At 38.2% G+C, this 19,080-nt stretch overlaps 1 protein-coding gene across 9 annotated transcripts in view; it reads left to right on the top strand.

Annotated features, from left to right (window-relative positions):
• LOC105485571 (tudor domain containing 3) overlaps positions 1-19,080 on the top strand; it is a 198,852-nt gene that overhangs the window by 58,444 nt on the left and 121,328 nt on the right. For 8 of the 9 annotated variants that reach the window (XM_011747926.3, XM_071081261.1, XM_011747924.3 and 5 more), the window contains 2 exons: positions 12,119-12,279; positions 18,737-18,878. In XM_011747926.3, the coding sequence (XP_011746228.2) occupies positions 12,206-12,279; positions 18,737-18,878 (216 nt within the window). In that variant the 5' untranslated portion in view covers positions 12,119-12,205. Of the gene's footprint in view, positions 1-9,481; positions 10,195-12,118; positions 12,280-18,736; positions 18,879-19,080 lie in introns of those variants that run through there. The other variant, XM_011747927.3, reaches the window with a different exon arrangement.

Here is a 19,080-nt window from a genome sequence, read left to right as displayed (position 1 = left end):
TTTCTTTTGCTGTGCAGAAGCTTTTTAGTTTAATTAGATCCCATTTGTCAATTTTGGCTTTTGCTGCCGTTGCTTTTGGTGTTTTAGACGTGAAGTCTTTGCCCATGCCTATGTCCTGAATGGTACTACCTAGGTTTTCCTCTAGGGTTTTTATGGTATTAGATCTAACATTTAAGTCTCTAATCCATCTTGAATTAATTTTCGTATAAGGAGTAAGGAAAGAATCCAGTTTCAGCTTTCTACTTATGGCTAGCCAATTATCCCAGCACCATTTATTAAATAGGGAATCCTTTCCCCATTTCTTGTTTCTCTCAGGTTTGTCAAAGATCAGATGGCTGTAGATGTGTGGTATTATTTCTGAGGACTCTGTTCTGTTCCATTGGTCTATATCTCTGTTTTGGTACCAGTACCATGCTGTTTTGGTTACTGTAGCTTTGTAGTATAGTTTGAAGTCAGGTAGTGTGATGCCTCCAGCTTTGTTCTTTTGACTTAGGATTGTCTTGGAGATGCGGGCTCTTTTTTGGTTCCATATGAACTTTAAAGCAGTTCTTTCCAATTCTGTGAAGAAACTCATTGGTAGCTTGATGGGGATGGCATTGAATCTGTAAATAACCTTGGGCAGTATGGCCATTTTCACGATATTGATTCTTCCTATCCATGAGCGTGGTATGTTCTTCCATTTGTTTGTGTCCTCTTTTATTTCACTGAGCAGTGGTTTGTAGTTCTCCTTGAAGAGGTCCTTTACATCCCTTGTAAGTTGGAATCCTAGGTATTTTATTCTCTTTGAAGCAATTGTGAATGGAAGTTCATTCCTGATTTGGCTCTCTGTTTGTCTGTTACTGGTGTATAAGAATGCTTGTGATTTTTGCACATTAACTTTGTATCCTGAGACTTTGCTGAAGTTGCTTATCAGCTTAAGGAGATTTTGGGCTGAGACAATGGGGTTTTCTAAATATACAATCATGTCATCTGCAAACAGGGACAATTTGACTTCTTCTTTTCCTAACTGAATACCCTTGATTTCTTTCTCTTGCCTGATTGCCCTAGCCAGAACTTCCAACACTATGTTGAATAGGAGTGGTGAGAGAGAGCATCCCTGTCTTGTGCCAGTTTTCAAAGGGAATTTTTCCAGTTTTTTCCCATTCAGTATGATATTGGCTGTGGGTTTGTCATAAATAGCTCTTATTATTTTGAGGTACGTTCAATCTATACCGAATTTATTGAGCGTTTTTAGCATGAAGGGCTGTTGAATTTTGTCAAAAGCCTTTTCTGCATCTATTGAGATAATCATGTGGTTCTTGTCTTTGGTTCTGTTTATATGCTGGATTATGTTTATTGATTTGCGAATGTTGAACCAGCCTTGCATCCCAGGGATGAAGCCCACTTGATCATGGTGGATAAGCTTTTTGATGTGCTGCTGAATCCGGTTTGCCAGTATTTTATTGAGGATTTTTGCATCGATGTTCATCAGGGATATTGGTCTAAAATTCTCTTTTTTTGTTGTGTCTCTGCCAGGCTTTGGTATCAGGATGATGTTGGCCTCATAAAATGAGTTAGGGAGGATTCCCTCTTTTTCTATTGATTGGAATAGTTTCAGAAGGAATGGTACCAGCTCCTCCTTGTACCTCTGGTAGAATTCAGCTGTGAATCCATCTGGTCCTGGACTTTTTTTGGTTGGTAGGCTATTAATTATTGCCTCAATTTCAGAGCCTGCTATTGGTCTATTCAGGGATTCAACTTCTTCCTGGTTTAGTCTTGGAAGAGTGTGAGTGTCCAGGAAATTATCCATTTCTTCTAGATTTTCTAGTTTATTTGCGTAGAGGTGTTTATAGTATTCTCTGATGGTAGTTTGTATTTCTGTGGGGTCGGTGGTGATATCCCCTTTATAATTTTTTATTGCGTCTATTTGATTCTTCTCTCTTTTCTTCTTTATTAGTCTTGCTAGTGGTCTGTCAATTTTGTTGATCTTTTCAAAAAACCAACTCCTGGATTCACTGATTTTTTGGAGGGTTTTTTGTGTCTCTATGTCCTTCAGTTCTGCTCTGATCTTAGTTATTTCTTGCCTTCTGCTAGCTTTTGAATGTGTTTGCTCTTGCTTCTCTAGTTCTTTTAATTGTGATGTTAGAGTGTCAATTTTAGATCTTTCCTGCTTTCTCTTGTGGGCATTTAGTGCTATAAATTTCCCTCTACACACTGCTTTAAATGTGTCCCAGAGATTCTGGTATGTTGTATCTTTGTTCTCATTGGTTTCAAAGAACATCTTTATTTCTGCCTTCATTTCGTTATGTACCCAGTAGTCATTCAGGAGCAGGTTGTTCAGTTTCCATGTAGTTGAGCGGTTTTGATTGAGTTTCTTAGTCCTGAGTTCTAGTTTGATTGCACTGTGGTCTGACAGACAGTTTGTTATAATTTCTGTTCTTGTGCATTTGCTGAGGAGTGCTTTACTTCCAATTATGTGGTCAATTTTGGAATAAGTGCGATGTGGTGCTGAGAAGAATGTATATTCTGTTGATTTGGGGTGGAGAGTTCTATAGATGTCTATTAGGTCTGCTTGCTGCAGAGATGAGTTCAATTCCTGGACATCCTTGTTAACTTTCTGTCTCGTTGATCTGTCTAATGTTGACAATGGAGTGTTGAAGTCTCCCATTATTATTGTATGGGAGTCTAAGTCTCTTTGTAAGTCTCTAAGGACTTGCTTTATGAATCTGGGTGCTCCTGTATTGGGTGCATATATATTTAGGATAGTTAGTTCTTCCTGTTGAATTGATCCCTTTACCATTATGTAATGGCCTTCTTTGTGTCTTTTGATCTTTGATGGTTTAAAGTCTATTTTATCAGAGACTAGTATTGCAACCCCTGCTTTCTTTTGTTCTCCATTTGCTTGGTAAATCTTCCTCCATCCCTTTATTTTGAGCCTATGTATGTCTCTGCGTGTGAGATGGGTCTCCTGAATATAGCAGACTGATGGGTCTTGACTCTTTATCCAGTTTGCCAGTCTATGTCTTTTAAATTGAGCATTTAGTTTTTACATTTAAGGTTAAGATTGTTATGTGTGAACTTGATCCTGCCATTATGATATTAACTGGTTATTTTGCTCGTTAGTTGATGCAGTTTCTTCCTAGCGTCGATGGTCTTTACATTTTGGCATGTTTTTGCAATGGCTGGTACCGGTTGTTCCTTTCCATGTTGAGTGCTTCCTTCAGGGTCTCTTGTAAGGCAGGCCTAGTGGTGACAAAATCTCTAAGCATTTGCTTATCTGTAAATGATTTTATTTCTACTTCACTTATGAAACTTAGTTTGGCTGGATATGAAATTCTGGGTTGAAAATTCTTTTCTTTAAGAATGTTGAATATTGGCCCCCACTCTCTTCTGGCTTGTAGAGTTTCTGCCGAGAGATCTGCTGTTAGTCTGATGGGCTTCCCTTTGTGGGTACCCCGACCTTTCTCTCTGGCTGCCCTTAAGATTTTTTCCTTCATTTCAACTCTGGTGAATCTGGCAATTATGTGTCTTGGAGTTGCTCTTCTCGAGGAGTATCTTTGTGGCGTTCTCTGTATTTCCTGGATTTGAATGTTGGCCTGCCCTACTAGGTTGGGGAAGTTCTCCTGGATGATATCCTGAAGAGTGTTTTCCAACTTGGTTCCATTTTCCCCCTCACTTTCAGGCACCCCAATCAGACGTAGATTTGGTCTTTTTACATAATCCCATACTTCTTGCAGGCTTTGTTCATTTCTTTTTCTTCTTTTTTCTTTTGGTTTCTCTTCTCGCTTCATTTCATTCATTTGATCCTGAATCTCTGATACTCTTTCTTCCAGTTGATTGAGTCGGTTACTGAAGCTTGTGCATTTGTCACGTATTTCTCGTGTCATGGTTTTCATCTCTTTCATTTCGTTTATGACCTTGTCTGCATTAATTACTCTAGCCATCAATTCTTCCACTTTTTTTTCAAGATTTTTAGTTTCTTTGCGCTGGGTACGTAATTCCTCCTTTAGCTCTGAGAAGTTTGATGGACTGAAGCCTTCTTCTCTCATCTCGTCAAAGTCATTCTCCGTCCAGCTTTGATCCGTCGCTGGCGATGAGCTGTGCTCCTTTGCTGGGGGAGATGCGCTCTTATTTTTTGAATTTCCAGCTTTTCTGCCCTGCTTTTTCCCCATCTTTGTGGTTTTATCTGCCTCTGGTCTTTGATGATGGTGACGTACTGATGGGGTTTTGGTGTAGGTGTCCTTCCTGTTTGATAGTTTTCCTTTTAACAGTCAGGACCCTCAGCTGTAGGTCTGTTGGAGCTTGCTTGAGGTCCACTCCAGACCCTGTTTGCCTGGGTATCAGCAGCAGAGGCTGCAGAAGATAGAATATTGCTGAACAGCGAGTGTACCTACTGTCTTGCTTTGGAGGCTTCCTCTCAGGGGTGTACTCCACCCTGTGAGGTGTGGGGTGTCAGACTGCCCCTAGTGGGGGATGTCTCCCAGTTAGGCTACTCAGGGGTCAGGGACCCACTGGAGCAGGCAGTCTGTCCGTTCTCAGATCTCAACCTCCGTGTTGGGAGATCCCCTGCTCTCTTCAAAGCTGTCAGACAGAGTCGTTTGCGTCTGCAGAGGTTTCTGCTGCTTTTGTTTACTGTGCCCTGTCCCCAGAGGTGGAGTCTACAGAGACAGGCAGGTTTCCTTGAGCTGCTGTGAGCTCCACCCAGTTCAAGCTTCCCAGTGGCTTTGTTTACCTACTTAAGCCTCAGCAATGGCGGGTGCCCCTCCCCCAGCCTCGCTGCTGCCTTGCCGCGATATCGCAGACTGCTGTGCTAGCAATGAGGGAGGCTCCGTGGGTGTGGGACCCTCCCGGCCAGGTGTGGGATATTATCTCCAGGTGTGCCTGTTTGCTTAAAGCGCACTATTCGGGTGGGAGTTACCCGATTTTCCAGGTGTTGTGTGTCTCAGTTCCCCTGGCTAGGAAAAGGGATTCCCTTTCCCCTTGTGCTTCCCAGGTGAGGCGATGCCTCGCCCTGCTTCAGCTCTCGCTGGTGGGGCTGTAGCAGCTGACCAGCACCGATTGTCCGGCACTCCCTAGTGAGATGAACCCAGTACCTCAGTTGAAAATGCAGAAATCACCTGTCTTCTGTGTCGCTCGCGCTGGGAGTTGGAGACTGGAGCTGTTCCTATTCGGCCATCTTGCTCCGCCCCTCGTAATTTTCTCTAGCAACACTTTTCCTTTGGTTTGATCAGTTGAACTCAAAAGGTTTGGTACCCGAAATGAGTATCAGCTCTTACTGGAATAGCACTTGGGAAGTACAATTGTAGAAAAGGCAAATGTGTAACTGAGGTGCTTGACAAAGTTAAGCATCCCATTCTCCATAAGACAATGTCTCTCATGTTAATCACTAGGTTAATGGCTGCTCTTGGCTAGATCACATGACCCTGCGTGATACTGGAATGCTCCCTGGCGAGGTACTGTAGAGCTATGTGAACCAATACCCACCCATTTAAGCTTTCAATAAATACAAAGCATTTTAAACAATTTTAGTAGAATAAATTAAAAATACAGCATTTCTGTTGGCCTGCTTTGCTTCTTGAGCTGGCTTGAAGTGCTGTTCATGATATAAAAGACAAATTCTTAATTCAACTCTTTAGTTTTGTTTTTTTTTTTTCCAGTTTTCTTTATTAATTTTTCTTCTAGCACTGATTTAACTATACTCCTATATTTATATAGGAAATATGTGTATTTACATATTTACAAACATATGTTCAGGTATAAAAGTTGTATACATGGTACTTTCATTATTTAGCTCTAAATATTTTTTAATTCACCTTATGATTACTTCTTTCCCTATTTTGATTACAGAATATTAGATTTGTTTTGGTTATGGATTTCTAATCCAGTTACATTGTGATCAGAGAATTTGGCCTGAATAATAAATGTATTTTGAAATTTGTAGAGTCTTTATGGCTTGATATGTATTTGTAAATGTCACATGTATGCTTGAGAAGATACTTGTTCCTATTGGGTTTAAAGTTTTGTATAAATTTTCTAGTTTAGGCTTATTATTTTGTAGTCTGTGTTTGATAATTACAAATTCTCAAGTCCTTAGGGGCTTAAAATTTTTTTAAATAATTTTTTTTAATGTTTCTCCCTCTTTGTAGCTTGTTTCCTTGTAAGTCTCATGATAGTTTGTTATGATTTCATTTTTCTTGATCTTTCTCTGTGAGGATCCTGGCCACTTGAATCAGAAGGGATATGTGCTTGTTTCTGCCTTGAGCCAGTGGGGGTGCTACTGACTTACAGTGAGTTAAAGTGCCGGCTAAGGTTAACTTTGCCCCTTTGCCACCAGCCCAAAGCTGAAACTCTTCGTTGCGGTGTTGTTACTGCCGGAGGCAAACACTCATCTTCTCTGGACGGAAATGTAGCCCAAATTGGGGTTCACCCTAAATGCGTACATGGATGACATTGGGAATATTTTTGAAATTTCTAACAATGTATAGTTCTTTTTTATTTTTGTTTTCTTGGGTCTGATACCGTACTTAGAATGGTACAGGGTGTGTGTGACAAATCCGACTTTTTCTCTCTTCCTATCCCACCTCGATTGATTGATTGATTGATTGGTTGAGACGGAGTCTTGCTCTTTGTTGCCCAGGCTGGAGTGCAATGGTGCGATCTCGGCTCACTGCAACCTCTCCCTCTTGAGTTTAAGCGATTCTCCTGCCTCAGCCTCCCAAGTAGCTGGGATTACAGGTGTCTGCCACCATGCCCGGCTACTTTTGTTTTTAGTAGAGACAAGGTTTCACATTTCACCATGTTGGTTAGGCCAGTCTCCATCTCCTGACTTCAGGTGATCCGCCCACCTCAGCCCCCCAAAGTGCTGGGGTTACAGGTGTGAGCCACCACGCCTGGCTTATATTTATTTATTAAAGTCAAATTGTGTTAAAATGATACTAAGAGATGTTTGACAGAGAAAGTAGGTAAAAAAAGAGATAATCATAAATGCTATTTAAAGCTTATCTTTTAGGCTTTTAAAGCAGCTATATGCAGAATTAGTATTTCTTCTTCCAAGGCAGCTTTCTTGAAACATTGCCCTGTTGCCTGGGCCTTAAGGTAAAGATGTCAATAATTTAGCCAAAAACCTCCCTTAAAATAAAAGAATGGATGAAAAAATAAGCCCTAGGAACTCTCCTCTGAAGCTACTGGAAATGCTTTCGGAAGTAGTGGTAGGGTAGAGAAGGAAATGAATTATGACTTTGTAGATAAAAGAACTATGGAAGATGAAACTATTTCATTTTCTCTTAATTTTAATCTACTTTGCAATAATGATGGAACATTGATTGGAACTGAATCATACTCATATATTCCTTTTGGGTATTTGGTTTATTTCTGGGGTTGATGGAGAATGTGATGTTTATGTTGTTAGGTATACAGATTGAGAAATTTCTTTCTCAAGAGAATTAATAAGTTTCAAAAACAGGCCAGGTGTGGTTGCTTACGCCTGTAATCCCGGCACTTTGGAAGGCCAAGGTGGGTGGATCACCTGAGGTCCAGAGTTTGAGACCAGCCTGGCCAACATGGCTAAACCCGTCTCTACTAAAAAAGATACAAAAATTAGCTGGGTGTGGTTGCTCACACCCGTAATCCCAGCTACTAGGGAGGCTGAGGAAGGAGAATCACTTGAACCTGGGAGGTGGAGGTTGCAGGGAGCTGAGATCAAGCCATTGCACTCCAGCCTGGGCGACAGAGTGAGACTCCATCTCAAAAAATAATAAATAATAATAAATAAAAAGATTATAAAAATAAATGGCTGGCATGTATTTTCAGGCTAAGTGTCTTAAATGGTTTCTAGAGTTAAGAAAAAAAATTGTTTTAAGTGTTTATCCAGATGCGATTATACTGTAGAGAATTAGTCCCCTGTCATCCAGACTTTGGAGAGTCTGATTGATACACAAGAATGTTATTTAGTATGATCAATAAATTAATAAACTTACACAAGCATTTAAATCTGATATTTCATATCAGTTGGTATGACTAGTTAGGAGTTTAGATGACAGAGGTATTCATCTACCTCGGGAGAAGAAGGAATGATGCGTGGATTAATGCCCTGAGAGAATATTTGTAGCAGATACTTAATATTGTTTATTAGAGTTAGACATGCTTACCTGGAGGTGCAATGATACATCATTCTAAGCCATTAAAATTTTTTAGAGTATTTTCATTTGATTGTTTCTTATACTAATACAAAAGAGAAAATCAGACATTAAAGAAAACTTGTGTGACCAAGATTAATCCTTTTTATTATTTTCATTTGAAATTAGTATTTTTTTTTTTTACTTTGGAGTTGCTCTTAACAGTAGTTGAAGAAAGATTTTGAAGTTAATTCTTGTCTATTTTTGTGGATGTTTTAGATGATTTGGTTTTTTTTGAGACACTTTTTTTTTTTTTTTGTCACCTGGGCCAGAGTGCAGTGGCACAATCATGGTTCACTGTAGCCTCCACCTCCCAGGCTCAAGAGATCCTGCCATCTCAGCCTCCCAAGTAGCTGCGCCTGCAAGCACACACCACCATGCTTGGCTAATTTTTGTATTTTTTGTAGAGATGGGGTCTCCCTATGTTGCCCAGGCTGGTCTCAAACTCCTGGGTTCAAGAGAGCCACCCACCTCCGTCTCCCGAAGTGCTGGGATTACAGGTGTGAGTCACCGCACCTGGCCTTAAGATGATTTTAGATTCAGGATTTAGGATCTTAGAACCATAACATTTAAAAAAGTTTATTATGTATATTTTATCTAGGTCCATTGCTTCCCTATGTTTTAACTACAGAGTATAAGAAACTGAATATTGTAAGCAGAATAATGAAAAAAATCATTATATATACTGGTTTACTTATAGAATATTTCTGAATTGTGGAACTATTAAGGCTTGGTGATTCAAATTAAGAAGTGACAAGAGATTCTGTAAAATCTATGGGTTTCTCAGGAGGATCTAATAAATAATACCTCCTTTTCTACTTTGCTTTTGAACCAGTTAACAAGTACAAGAGTGGCATATTTGGGCCAAAATAACTTTATTACTGATTAAAATGTATTTTGAAGATGTGGCTTAGTGGGACAGCCAAATGAACGCATCAACTGAACCACAGAACATGTAGGCTTGTACACTCACTCATGGAAGTGCCAATCCAGTGAGGAGGCTGAATAAGTGCCCCCTCCCTCATGTTCCCTAGCTAGGCTGGATCTCAAGAGGAAGATGAATGAGGCTGAGGCCAATATACAGTATTTTCTTTGCAATCAGGTAACTCATTACATGAGTGGGTATATTAGTTATCTGAGGCTGCTGTAACAAATTACCAGAAACTTGGTGACTTAAAACAATGGAAATTAATTTTCTCAGTTTTGTAGGCCAGAAGTTAAAATTAAAGTGTCAGCAGGGTTGCTTCCTTTTGGAGGCTCTGAGGGAGTATCGGTTCCATGCTTCTCTCCTAGCTTTTGCTAGCTGTAGTAGTCCTTGGTCTTTTTTGGCTTGTAGATGTGTAACTTTAATTTCTGCCTTCATTTTGACTTGGTCTTTATACCCTGTCTCTCTGTGTTTGTTTCCCCTTCTCTTCTAGGGACACTCATCATTGGCTTTAGGGCCCACTGTAATTCACAGTGTTCTCATCTCTAGATCCTTACCTTAATTACATCTGAAAAGAGCCTTGTTCCCAAACGAGGTCACGTTTATAGGTTCCAGTTGGACTTGTCTTTTGGTGGAGCCACTATTTAACCCACAAAAAGAGGTGGAGAGGCCAGGAGCAGGATTAATTAAATAAGTAAACTGGCTACTTGCTTGGAAATCAGCATTTGGGGGCAGGTGTTCCTCCCTATCCTTCATTCCCCAGATCTTTGTTCTCATAGTCAACCAGATGTAGGAGATCACCAAAATAGTCCTGTTCCTGCCCTGCATTTGCATCATTGGCATTGTCTTCAATTTGTGTTCCTTTGACAGAATTTTTTAAAGTGATGTCCATTTTGTGAGCATTAGTGGGTGAAACTAGGTAATGTAATACATATGTCCACTTAACTGTGCACAAAGAAAAGGCAGTTTGTCACAATACATTGAAAGCAAACAAGTGAAGGTGTCATGCCAACACCCAGGGGACGTAGAACTCCCAGAATTCCATGAAGATGCCTAGTGACCTGTGTTGTATGGATTGAATAAGGGTGCCGTTGTTTCTCCAGGAATCGAATACTGGTAAAGTTGGAATTTTTTGACTACCAAAACAAAGAAAAAACTTGATAATATATAATTTCAGTTTCAATCTTAATTGAATCAAATAAAAACAAATGTTTCCCTCCTACATTTGAATGGAAGTGAGGTGCCTAGGATGCATGAGTCTCATTTTGGACTCATTTTGGAACACATAGGCTTAGATCATCACCAACTGTGTGGTGGGTTTTTTGCAGTGATGAAAGTGGTCTAACTCTGTGCTCTGCATATATAGAACACTTGAAATATGGCTAGTATGATTGAACAATTTTTAATTTCACTTAGTTTTAATTTAAATGCAAATTTAAATAGCTACATGTGGCTGGAGGATTGTATTGGAAAGCATAGGCTAGATATTTGTCAGTGCCTGGACTAAAAATATGGGATACCAAAATAAACAGAATTGTGAGCTATAATAACCATAACATGCCTATGATTTAATTTAAATGTCCTTATTTTAATGGCATTAACAAAAGCCAAAGAAAAAGTTCATCCTGAATTAGCAGCTTATCTATACTTGTTAAGAGTTTCAGACTTGCTTCAACTTGAAATTTTTTTTCTTAAGTGAAAATTAGGTGAAACTTTAGATTCTCTTTTCTAATTATATTCTCTAGGCCTAAATTTATAATAACAAAATTATTCATTTTTTGGCAAAATACTGGTAAATATGGAGTAGAAAATTTTCAACTTGGGAACATGCTTGCTCAGGAAATGTAGTGTAAATATTTGTCAATCATTTCACATTTCTCTTTGCTGAAAATATAAATTAATACGCAGAGAAATATTTTACTTAAAAGCCTAATTTTAAAACAGCCTTTTTCCCCTAAGGTATGATACTACTTAAAGATGTAGAAGTTGTCACTTTAGTTAAATTTATTTTTCAGACACATAAGCAGATTTTACTGTTATTTCTCAACTTTGCTCTATTTTATTTTTATCTTTGAAATTTGGCCAACACATATAATACAGCATTAGATTTAATATCAAAGTTAAATTAAAATTTTTTATTTTAAAAAGGAAAATGTGAAAATATGTCAATTACAACTCATACTTCTTGAACTTTTTATGGTTTTGGTGGTATTGTATGCTTCATGTATACCAGAAGAGGGAGCACTTTAAACTTGATGTCTGAACAGAAAACATTCTTTTGTTATTGTTGTTGTTGTTGTTTTGAGATGGAGTCTCGCTCTGTCATCCAGGCTGCAGTGCAATGGCTTGATATGGGCTCACTGCAACTTCCACTTCCCGGATTCAAGTGATTCTGCTGCCTCAGCCTCTTGAGTAGCTGGGATTACAGGTGCACGCCACCATACCCAGCTAATTTTTGTATTTTTAGTAGAGACAGGGATTCACCATGTTGGCCCAGCTGGTCACAAGCTCCTGACCTCAGGTAATCCACCTGCCTCGGCCTCCCAAAGTGCTGGGATTACAGGTGTGAGCTACTACACCCGGTCCAGAAAGCATTCTTTTGGACTGCTGCCATAAATTTGATTCCCTTAAAAAAGCTGCAAAGTTCTTTATTTTCAAAATGTCCCTTAATGTAAAAGGAGGGAGAAGCTGGATTTATGTGTATGATTTAGAGTGCATAAGACTAACAACATCGATAAATATACCTTTCATGCTAAAATATAACTGTTTTCCTAGGGTTTTCTTTTCTCATTACCTTCTGAAAATGAATTCAGAATTATTTTAAAAAATTGTTCTTCAGGAGACCTTTTTGAAGTTTTCTCTTTCAATACCAAAACAAAGAAAAAACTTGATAATATATAATTTCAGTTTCAATCTTAATTGAAGTTATAAATCATAAAGCATGACTATTATGGAAAAGAGAAACACTATAAATGAAAACACAGCCCTGAATAGAGTTTCATGACTAGAAAGTGATTTTTATTCTTTTCTGTTTTGACAGCTCGAAGGTCCATGTGTTTTGCAAATTCAAAAAGTTCGCAATGTTGCTGCACCAAAGGATAACGAAGAATCTCAGGCTGCACCAAGGATGCTGCGATTGCAGATGACTGATGGTCATATAAGTTGCACAGCAGTAGAATTTAGTTACATGTCAAAAATAAGGTGATTGGCACTTTCTTTTGTGTATTTGTTACAGAATGTTGAAGGTGCTGTTCAATTGGAATGATTTAAGAATTTTGAAAAGGAGGAATGGACCCTTAATTGTGTGTTACAACTTTTGAGATGAAATTATAGAGCTTTTGTGCATTTCTGCTTCATCTGTATAAAAATAGTTAAGAATATATGGCCAGGCACGGTGGCTCAAGCCTGTAATCTCAGCACTTTGGGAGGCCAAGGCGGGCGGATCACCTGAGGTCAGGAGTTCAAGACCAGCCTGGCCAACATGGTGAAACCCTGTCTCTACAAAATATAAGAATTAGCCATGCATGGTGGCAGGTACGTAATCCCAGCTACTTGGGAGGCTGAGGCGGGAGAATAGCTTGAACCTGGTAGGCTGAGGTTGCAGTGAGCTGAGATCATACCTTTGCACTCCAGCCTGGGTGACAGGGCGGGACTCTGTCTCAAATATATATATATATATAAAATAAAATAGAAATAAAAAAATAGTTAAATAGTTACATTCTTGATTGAATGTTAATTATAAAAACAAATTTATGGTGTTCTTGCATGAAAGTAATCTTTTCAGTTTTGTCACATACTTTAGGTCACTCAATTGTTTAGAACAAACAGAATTTTAAAAAATATGGTTTCATCCTTGACAGTTCAGTAGCTGTGTGTATAATAATGTGTCCATCACACTGTTTAACGTTCTTGCAGAGTTTTATAGGCTAATGAATTTTCCTAGGGAATGACTGAAATCAGGGAGGTATGTGACTGACTTTAGTCATTTCCTAGGAAATCATTGGGAATGATTTTCCAAATCCTGCATTTGGTTATTTTAATAAGAAACTTTTAGAGCCATGCCCAGTGGAATGGAGGAAAGCAATGAGAAGGAAGGGAAAGTGTCCCCTCTATTCTTGGTATTTCCGTTTGGCCATTCTGAGCTCTTTTCTGAGGTGGAAACTTTCACTAGACATTTGCAGCCCTCCTCCCACCTGCCTTTTTTGGTATTCTTTGTCATTTTATATACTCACCTTTGCAGCTCAGGCTCCTCTGAGCTTTTTCACTTAATATAAACTCCTATACCATACTTTTCTCTTGAGCAGGCATTTATCAGGTGTTCTAGCCCTTTAATCCAGTGCTGAAGGTACAAAGGCAAATGAGGTTTAGATTTCAGCCTCTTAGTAGCTCATACGCCAATGAAGTAGGCACATAGGTATAAAAATATTGTAAGAAATATGTAAACTGAAAGGACTAAGAGTCTCGAAAATTACTTCTGCCTGGGGTAACCAGGAGTGCTGTTAAAATATGAGTAGGTATTTTAAGGTGCAGGGAGGAAATAGTACATGCAGTGACACAGTGTTCTGACAACAGAAAGAGTGAGAAGTTACATTTGCTGGAGCTTAGGTGATTTAGAATAATAGGTATGCGAGAGAAAATGTGGTAGGTTGAGGCCTTGTATGATCTTTTCAGTGATTTCCCTTCTTTTTTCTTCTTTCATCTGGTGTCTGCCTCTGGTAAATGAGGCCCCCTCCTCAGAAGATATATGTTTGTCTAAAATGTTGATTTCTATACCCACAGGGAGATTTGTTGACTTTGTGATTATGTTGTCTTCTTTTTGAAGAGTAGGATTCCTACTTTTGTGTAGAAACAGCTTTTCAAATTCCTATGTCAAATTCAGTCACACACCTTGCAAGGGAGCCTCACAGATGACTCAGAAGAAAGACTTGCCACATAATGGCTCATTCTCCAATTTTATGGCTGTATATTTCTCTAAGGAATAAAAACACAAGGTCAGCCCTGAGTGTAGGGCACTGCCCAATCTGCCCAATGCTGTCTACTGTCATCCCTTGTTGAATTTATTGCAACTTGACAACTGAAAAAATTATCGTCATATGCTCTTCACTCATCATTAAAGCAGCTTTTTTTTTCTTTATTGCAGTGAAGTGAGATTAAAGGAACCTTTGGGTACCAATGAAAATATTAACTAAAGCAAAATATGCTTTCTGAATAAGAATTAACTGTGGTTCTGAAGGTGATAGTAAAAATTGTGTTAAAATTTTAGTCCCTGAGTAAAAAGAACAAAGCTGGAGGTATCACGTTACCTGATTTCAAATTACACTAGAAATCTATAGTAACCAAAACAACATGGTACTGGCATAAAAACAGACACATAGACCAATGGAAGAGAATAGAGCATCCAGAAATAAATCCGCATACTTACAGCCAACTCATTTTCAACAGAGGCATCAAGAACATACATTGGCAAAAGGATAGTCTCTTTAATAAATGCTGCTAGGAAAACTAGATAACCATATGTAGAATAATGAAATTCCCATCTCTCACCATATACAAAAATCAACTTAAATGTGGCTGGGCATGGTGACTCATGCCTGTAATCCCAGCATTTTGGGAGGTCAAGGCAGGTGGATCACCTGAGGTCGGGAGTTCAAGACCAGCTGCACCAACATGGTGAAAAATGGTGGCGCACACCTGTAATCCCAGCTACTTGGGAGGCTGAAGCAGGAGAATCACTTGAACCCAGGAGGCAGAGTTTGCAGTGAGCTGAGATCACACCATTGCACTCCAGTCTGTGTGACAAAAGCAAAATTCCAGCTCAAAAAAAAAAAAAAAAGACTTAAATATAAGACCTAAAACTATGAAAGTACTAGAAGAAAACATTGGGGAAATGCTTCAAGACATTGGTCTGGGCAATAATTTTTTGGGTAAGACCTCAAAAACATAGGCAACATAAGTAAAAATAGACAATTGGGATTATATCAAACTAAAAAGCTTCTGCACAGCAGTGGAAACAATGAACAAAGTGAGGAGACTACCTACAGAATGGAAGAAAATATTTGCAAACTATCCATTTGACAAGGGATTAATATCCAGAATATATAAGGAGCTCAAATAATAGCAAAAACAAAAACAAAAACAAAAAAAATCCAATTAAAATTTGATAAAAGACCTGAATAGACATTTCTCGAAAGAAGACATGCACATGGCCAACAGACATATGAAAAAATACTCAGCATCACTACAGTGAGAAATTATCTCACACAGTTAGAATGCCTATTATCAAAAAGACAGAAAATAAATGCTATAGTTTGGATATTTGACCCTCCAAACCCTCTATTGGAATTTGATCCCCCGTGTTGGAGGTGGGGCCTAGTGCGAAGTATTTAGGTCATGGAGGGGCAGAGCCCTCATGAATGGCTTGGTGCCATCGTTTCAGTGAGTGAGTTCTTACTTTATTACTTCCTGCGGGAGCTGGTTGTTAAAAAGAGCCTGGCACCTCCCTCTTCTCTCTTTTGCTTGCTCTTGTCATGTGATCTGCATATACCCCTTTGCCTTCTGCCATGAGTGGAAGCAACCTGAAACACTCACCAGAATTGGATGCTGATGCCATGCTGCTTGTACAGCCTGCAGAACTATGAGCCAAATAAACCTTTCTTTATAAATTACCCAGCCTCAGGTATTCCTTTATAGCAACGCAAATAGACTAAGACAATAGCAAATGCTCTTGAGGATGCAGAGAAAGAGGAATGCTCAAAGACCACTGATTGGAATGTAAATTAGTAAAAACACCATGGAAAACAGTATGGCGGCTCCTAAGGAAACTAAAAATAGAAATAGCATTTGACATAGCAGTCCGACTGCTGGATATGTATTCAAAAGAAAGGAAGTCAGCATATTGAGGAAACATCTGCACTCCGGTTTTCATTGCAGCACTATTCACAATACCCAAGATAATGGAATCAACTTAAGTGTACATCATTGGTTGAAGGATAAAGAAAATGTGATATGTATATATATGTATATAGATAATGGAATATTATTCCGCCATAAAAAAGAATGAAATCTTGTCATTTGCAACAACAGGGATAGAACTGGAGAGCATTGTATTAAGTGAAATAAACCAGCCACAGAAAGACAAATACTGCATGATTTGTCATGTGGGAACTAAAAAAACCTGATCTCCTGCAGACAGTAAAATGGCAGCCAGGAAGGATAGTGGAGAGTGAATGATAAGGAGGGGTTGGTTTATGGGTACAAAAATACAGTTAGATAGAAGGAACAAGATTTAATGTTCAGTGGCATAATAGGGTGACTATAGTTAACAGTAATTTATTGAATATTTCAAAATAATTAGAAGAGTAGATTTGTAATGTTCTCAGCAAAGAAAAATGTTTGGGGTAATAGATATCTCATTTACCCTGATTTGATCATTACACATTGTATATATGTGTCAAAATATCACATGTACCCCCACAATATGTATAATTACAACATCAACACAAAAATAAAAATTTAGCCCCTATTTTATTTTTTGGGAATGGAACTTGAATTTAATCTGGTAAGACTATCAATTGTTACAATGAAATTGTAGGTCCAGCTTCAAATAACTTGACTACATAGGTCTTAGGTAAAATCTAACTCATTAGCAGTTTCTTTGGAGGTAAAGAGTACAGTAGCCTGGTGTCCTTGGTGCTTATTTTTATTTATCCCTGTACCTTGACTGTAAGAGTTATGAAAATCTGAATTTGCTGATTGTCTGGAATTGGGAACCCTTCTTCACTATTGTAATTGTATTCAACTGTTGCTGATCTTGAAGGCTAATAGATGGTTCTAAGTTTACTACATTTACCACCACAGAACTCTCTACTTAGGTTAGGTTAGGCAAGGCTGTTTATGACCATTCATTTTGTCAATTGTGATTGATCACTAAAAATGATTGAGCTTGGGGCCCTCAAAATAAATTTTAATGGCTTTATTGAGATAGCATTGATGTATAAAAATTGTATATATACAAGATGTACAGAATAATTTTTAATATGTAATCTACCTTACTCTTTATGCGCTCTTTGAAGCTTTAAAATCAGACATCCTTTATTTCTTCTTGTTAATAATTATTTTATTAATTATTTTTCTGTAAAAAAGGTCGGTGATGTTAGCATTTTCACTGATTGGCCTTTGAATATATTAGCATGTGGTGAATTTTATGAGATTTTAAGATGTGAACAATGCAAAGCCATTTCAGAATAATTTTCTAATTTATCCTAAGTATTTACCTTAGAATTACTATTTGCAGTACTTCTTGCTGTATGTGAGAAGAGATGGGTGGGGCTTAGAGTATATGCTTTTATTTTAGAACAGACCTAAGTGACAAAATAGATTTCTTTCCCTGTTTTCCTTTGCCATAGGGTTCAGAGGGTAAACATTTTGTCTCTGGTTTTCTATAAGACAAGTCATGGTGTAATGTTTGCCCTAAATTTGATAATATTAGCCTACTATAGAAATGTTCTTTTAAAGTTAGTGTATAAATAGCTTAAAAATTAGCATATAAAAATCCTTTTAAAATTAGTGCACAAATAACTTTCATTTGATTTTCGACTTGATGGATAACAAAAAAAGCATTTTGTATGAATCACTATGGCTCATATAGATGTTAAATTTTTAGGTTTATTACTCATTAGAGATCTTCTGTATTGAAATTCAACTTTGTAACAAACAGTATTTTTTGCTGTGCACAGCTAAAGCTCAGAGGAAAAAATGTCAAATCTTATATAGCATAGCATAATTGAAAAAGTATTTTATATTTTTATTCTATTTATCATGTCTTTATCACAAGTTAGTGACATGTGGTTATTGTGCACCTTTTTTTTTTTTCTTTTGCAAGTGAAAACTAAAGCTCATTTCTTTGTCATTGAGATAGAAAATGACAATCTTGGCCAGATGCAGTGGTTCATGCCTATGATCCTATAGCACTTTGGGAGGCTGAGGCGGGTGGATCACCTGAGGTCGTGAGTTGGAGACCAGCCTGGCCAACATAGTGAAACCCTGTCTCTCCTAAAAATACAAAAAATAGCTGGTCATGGTGGTGCATGCGTATAATCCCAGCTACTCGAGAGGCTGAGACAGGAGAATCACTTGAACCCGGGAGACAGAGGTTTCAGTGAGCCGAGATTGTGCCACTGCCCACTGCACTTGAGGAGCTTGGGCAACAGTGGGAGGCTCTGTCTTTTAAAAAAAATAAATAAATAATATCTTGTTCCTGGTCTTCTAACTTCCTCTCTGATGGTGTATTCATATGATATAGTCAGCCTCCTGAAAAATTAGTTTTGGTGTTAGTTCATTTTGAAGAACCTGATTAGGTCACAATATGAGACTGAAATCCAGTTTTGGGAAAGAGCGTCAATTTTTTTTTTTTTTTAAGTTTCAATGTACATATGTAGGATGTACAGATTTGTTACATAGGTAATATGTGCCATGGTGGTTTTCTGTACCTATCAACCCGTCACCTAGCTATTAAGCCCAGCATGCATTAGCTATTTTTCCTAATGCTCTCCCTCCCACTACCCTACCCCTGGACAGGCCCCAGTGTGTGTCATTCCCCTCTCTGTGTCCATGTGTTCTCAGCTTCAATATGTCTTTAACACTTTTCTCTTTATTTTAGCCTGAACACACCACCTGGAACTAAAGTTAAGCTCTCAGGCATTGTTGACATAAAAAATGGATTCCTGCTCTTGAATGACTCTAACACCACAGTTCTTGGTGGTGAAGTGGAACACCTTATTGAGAAATGGGAGTTACAGAGAGTAAGTGTAAACTATGGCTTGAACTTTTGAAACATTACACTCTTTTTTGTTGCATTAAAGAGCTCTTTCAAAAATGAGTAAAATTAGTTCTTTGTGTCAGAGTTGAATAGAATGAAACATGATTATCTTTAGAGAAACTATCTTTGTCTAAGCATATTGTTTCTCTAAAGTAGATATACTTTTTCAGTATTTGTTACATTTT

Source organism: Macaca nemestrina, chromosome 16 (genome assembly GCF_043159975.1).
Source record: "Macaca nemestrina isolate mMacNem1 chromosome 16, mMacNem.hap1, whole genome shotgun sequence".
In the NCBI taxonomy this organism is placed as follows: Eukaryota; Metazoa; Chordata; class Mammalia; order Primates; family Cercopithecidae; genus Macaca; species Macaca nemestrina.
The sequence above is the reverse complement of the archived record's forward strand: the minus strand, read 5'-3'. Positions and strand labels throughout refer to the sequence as shown.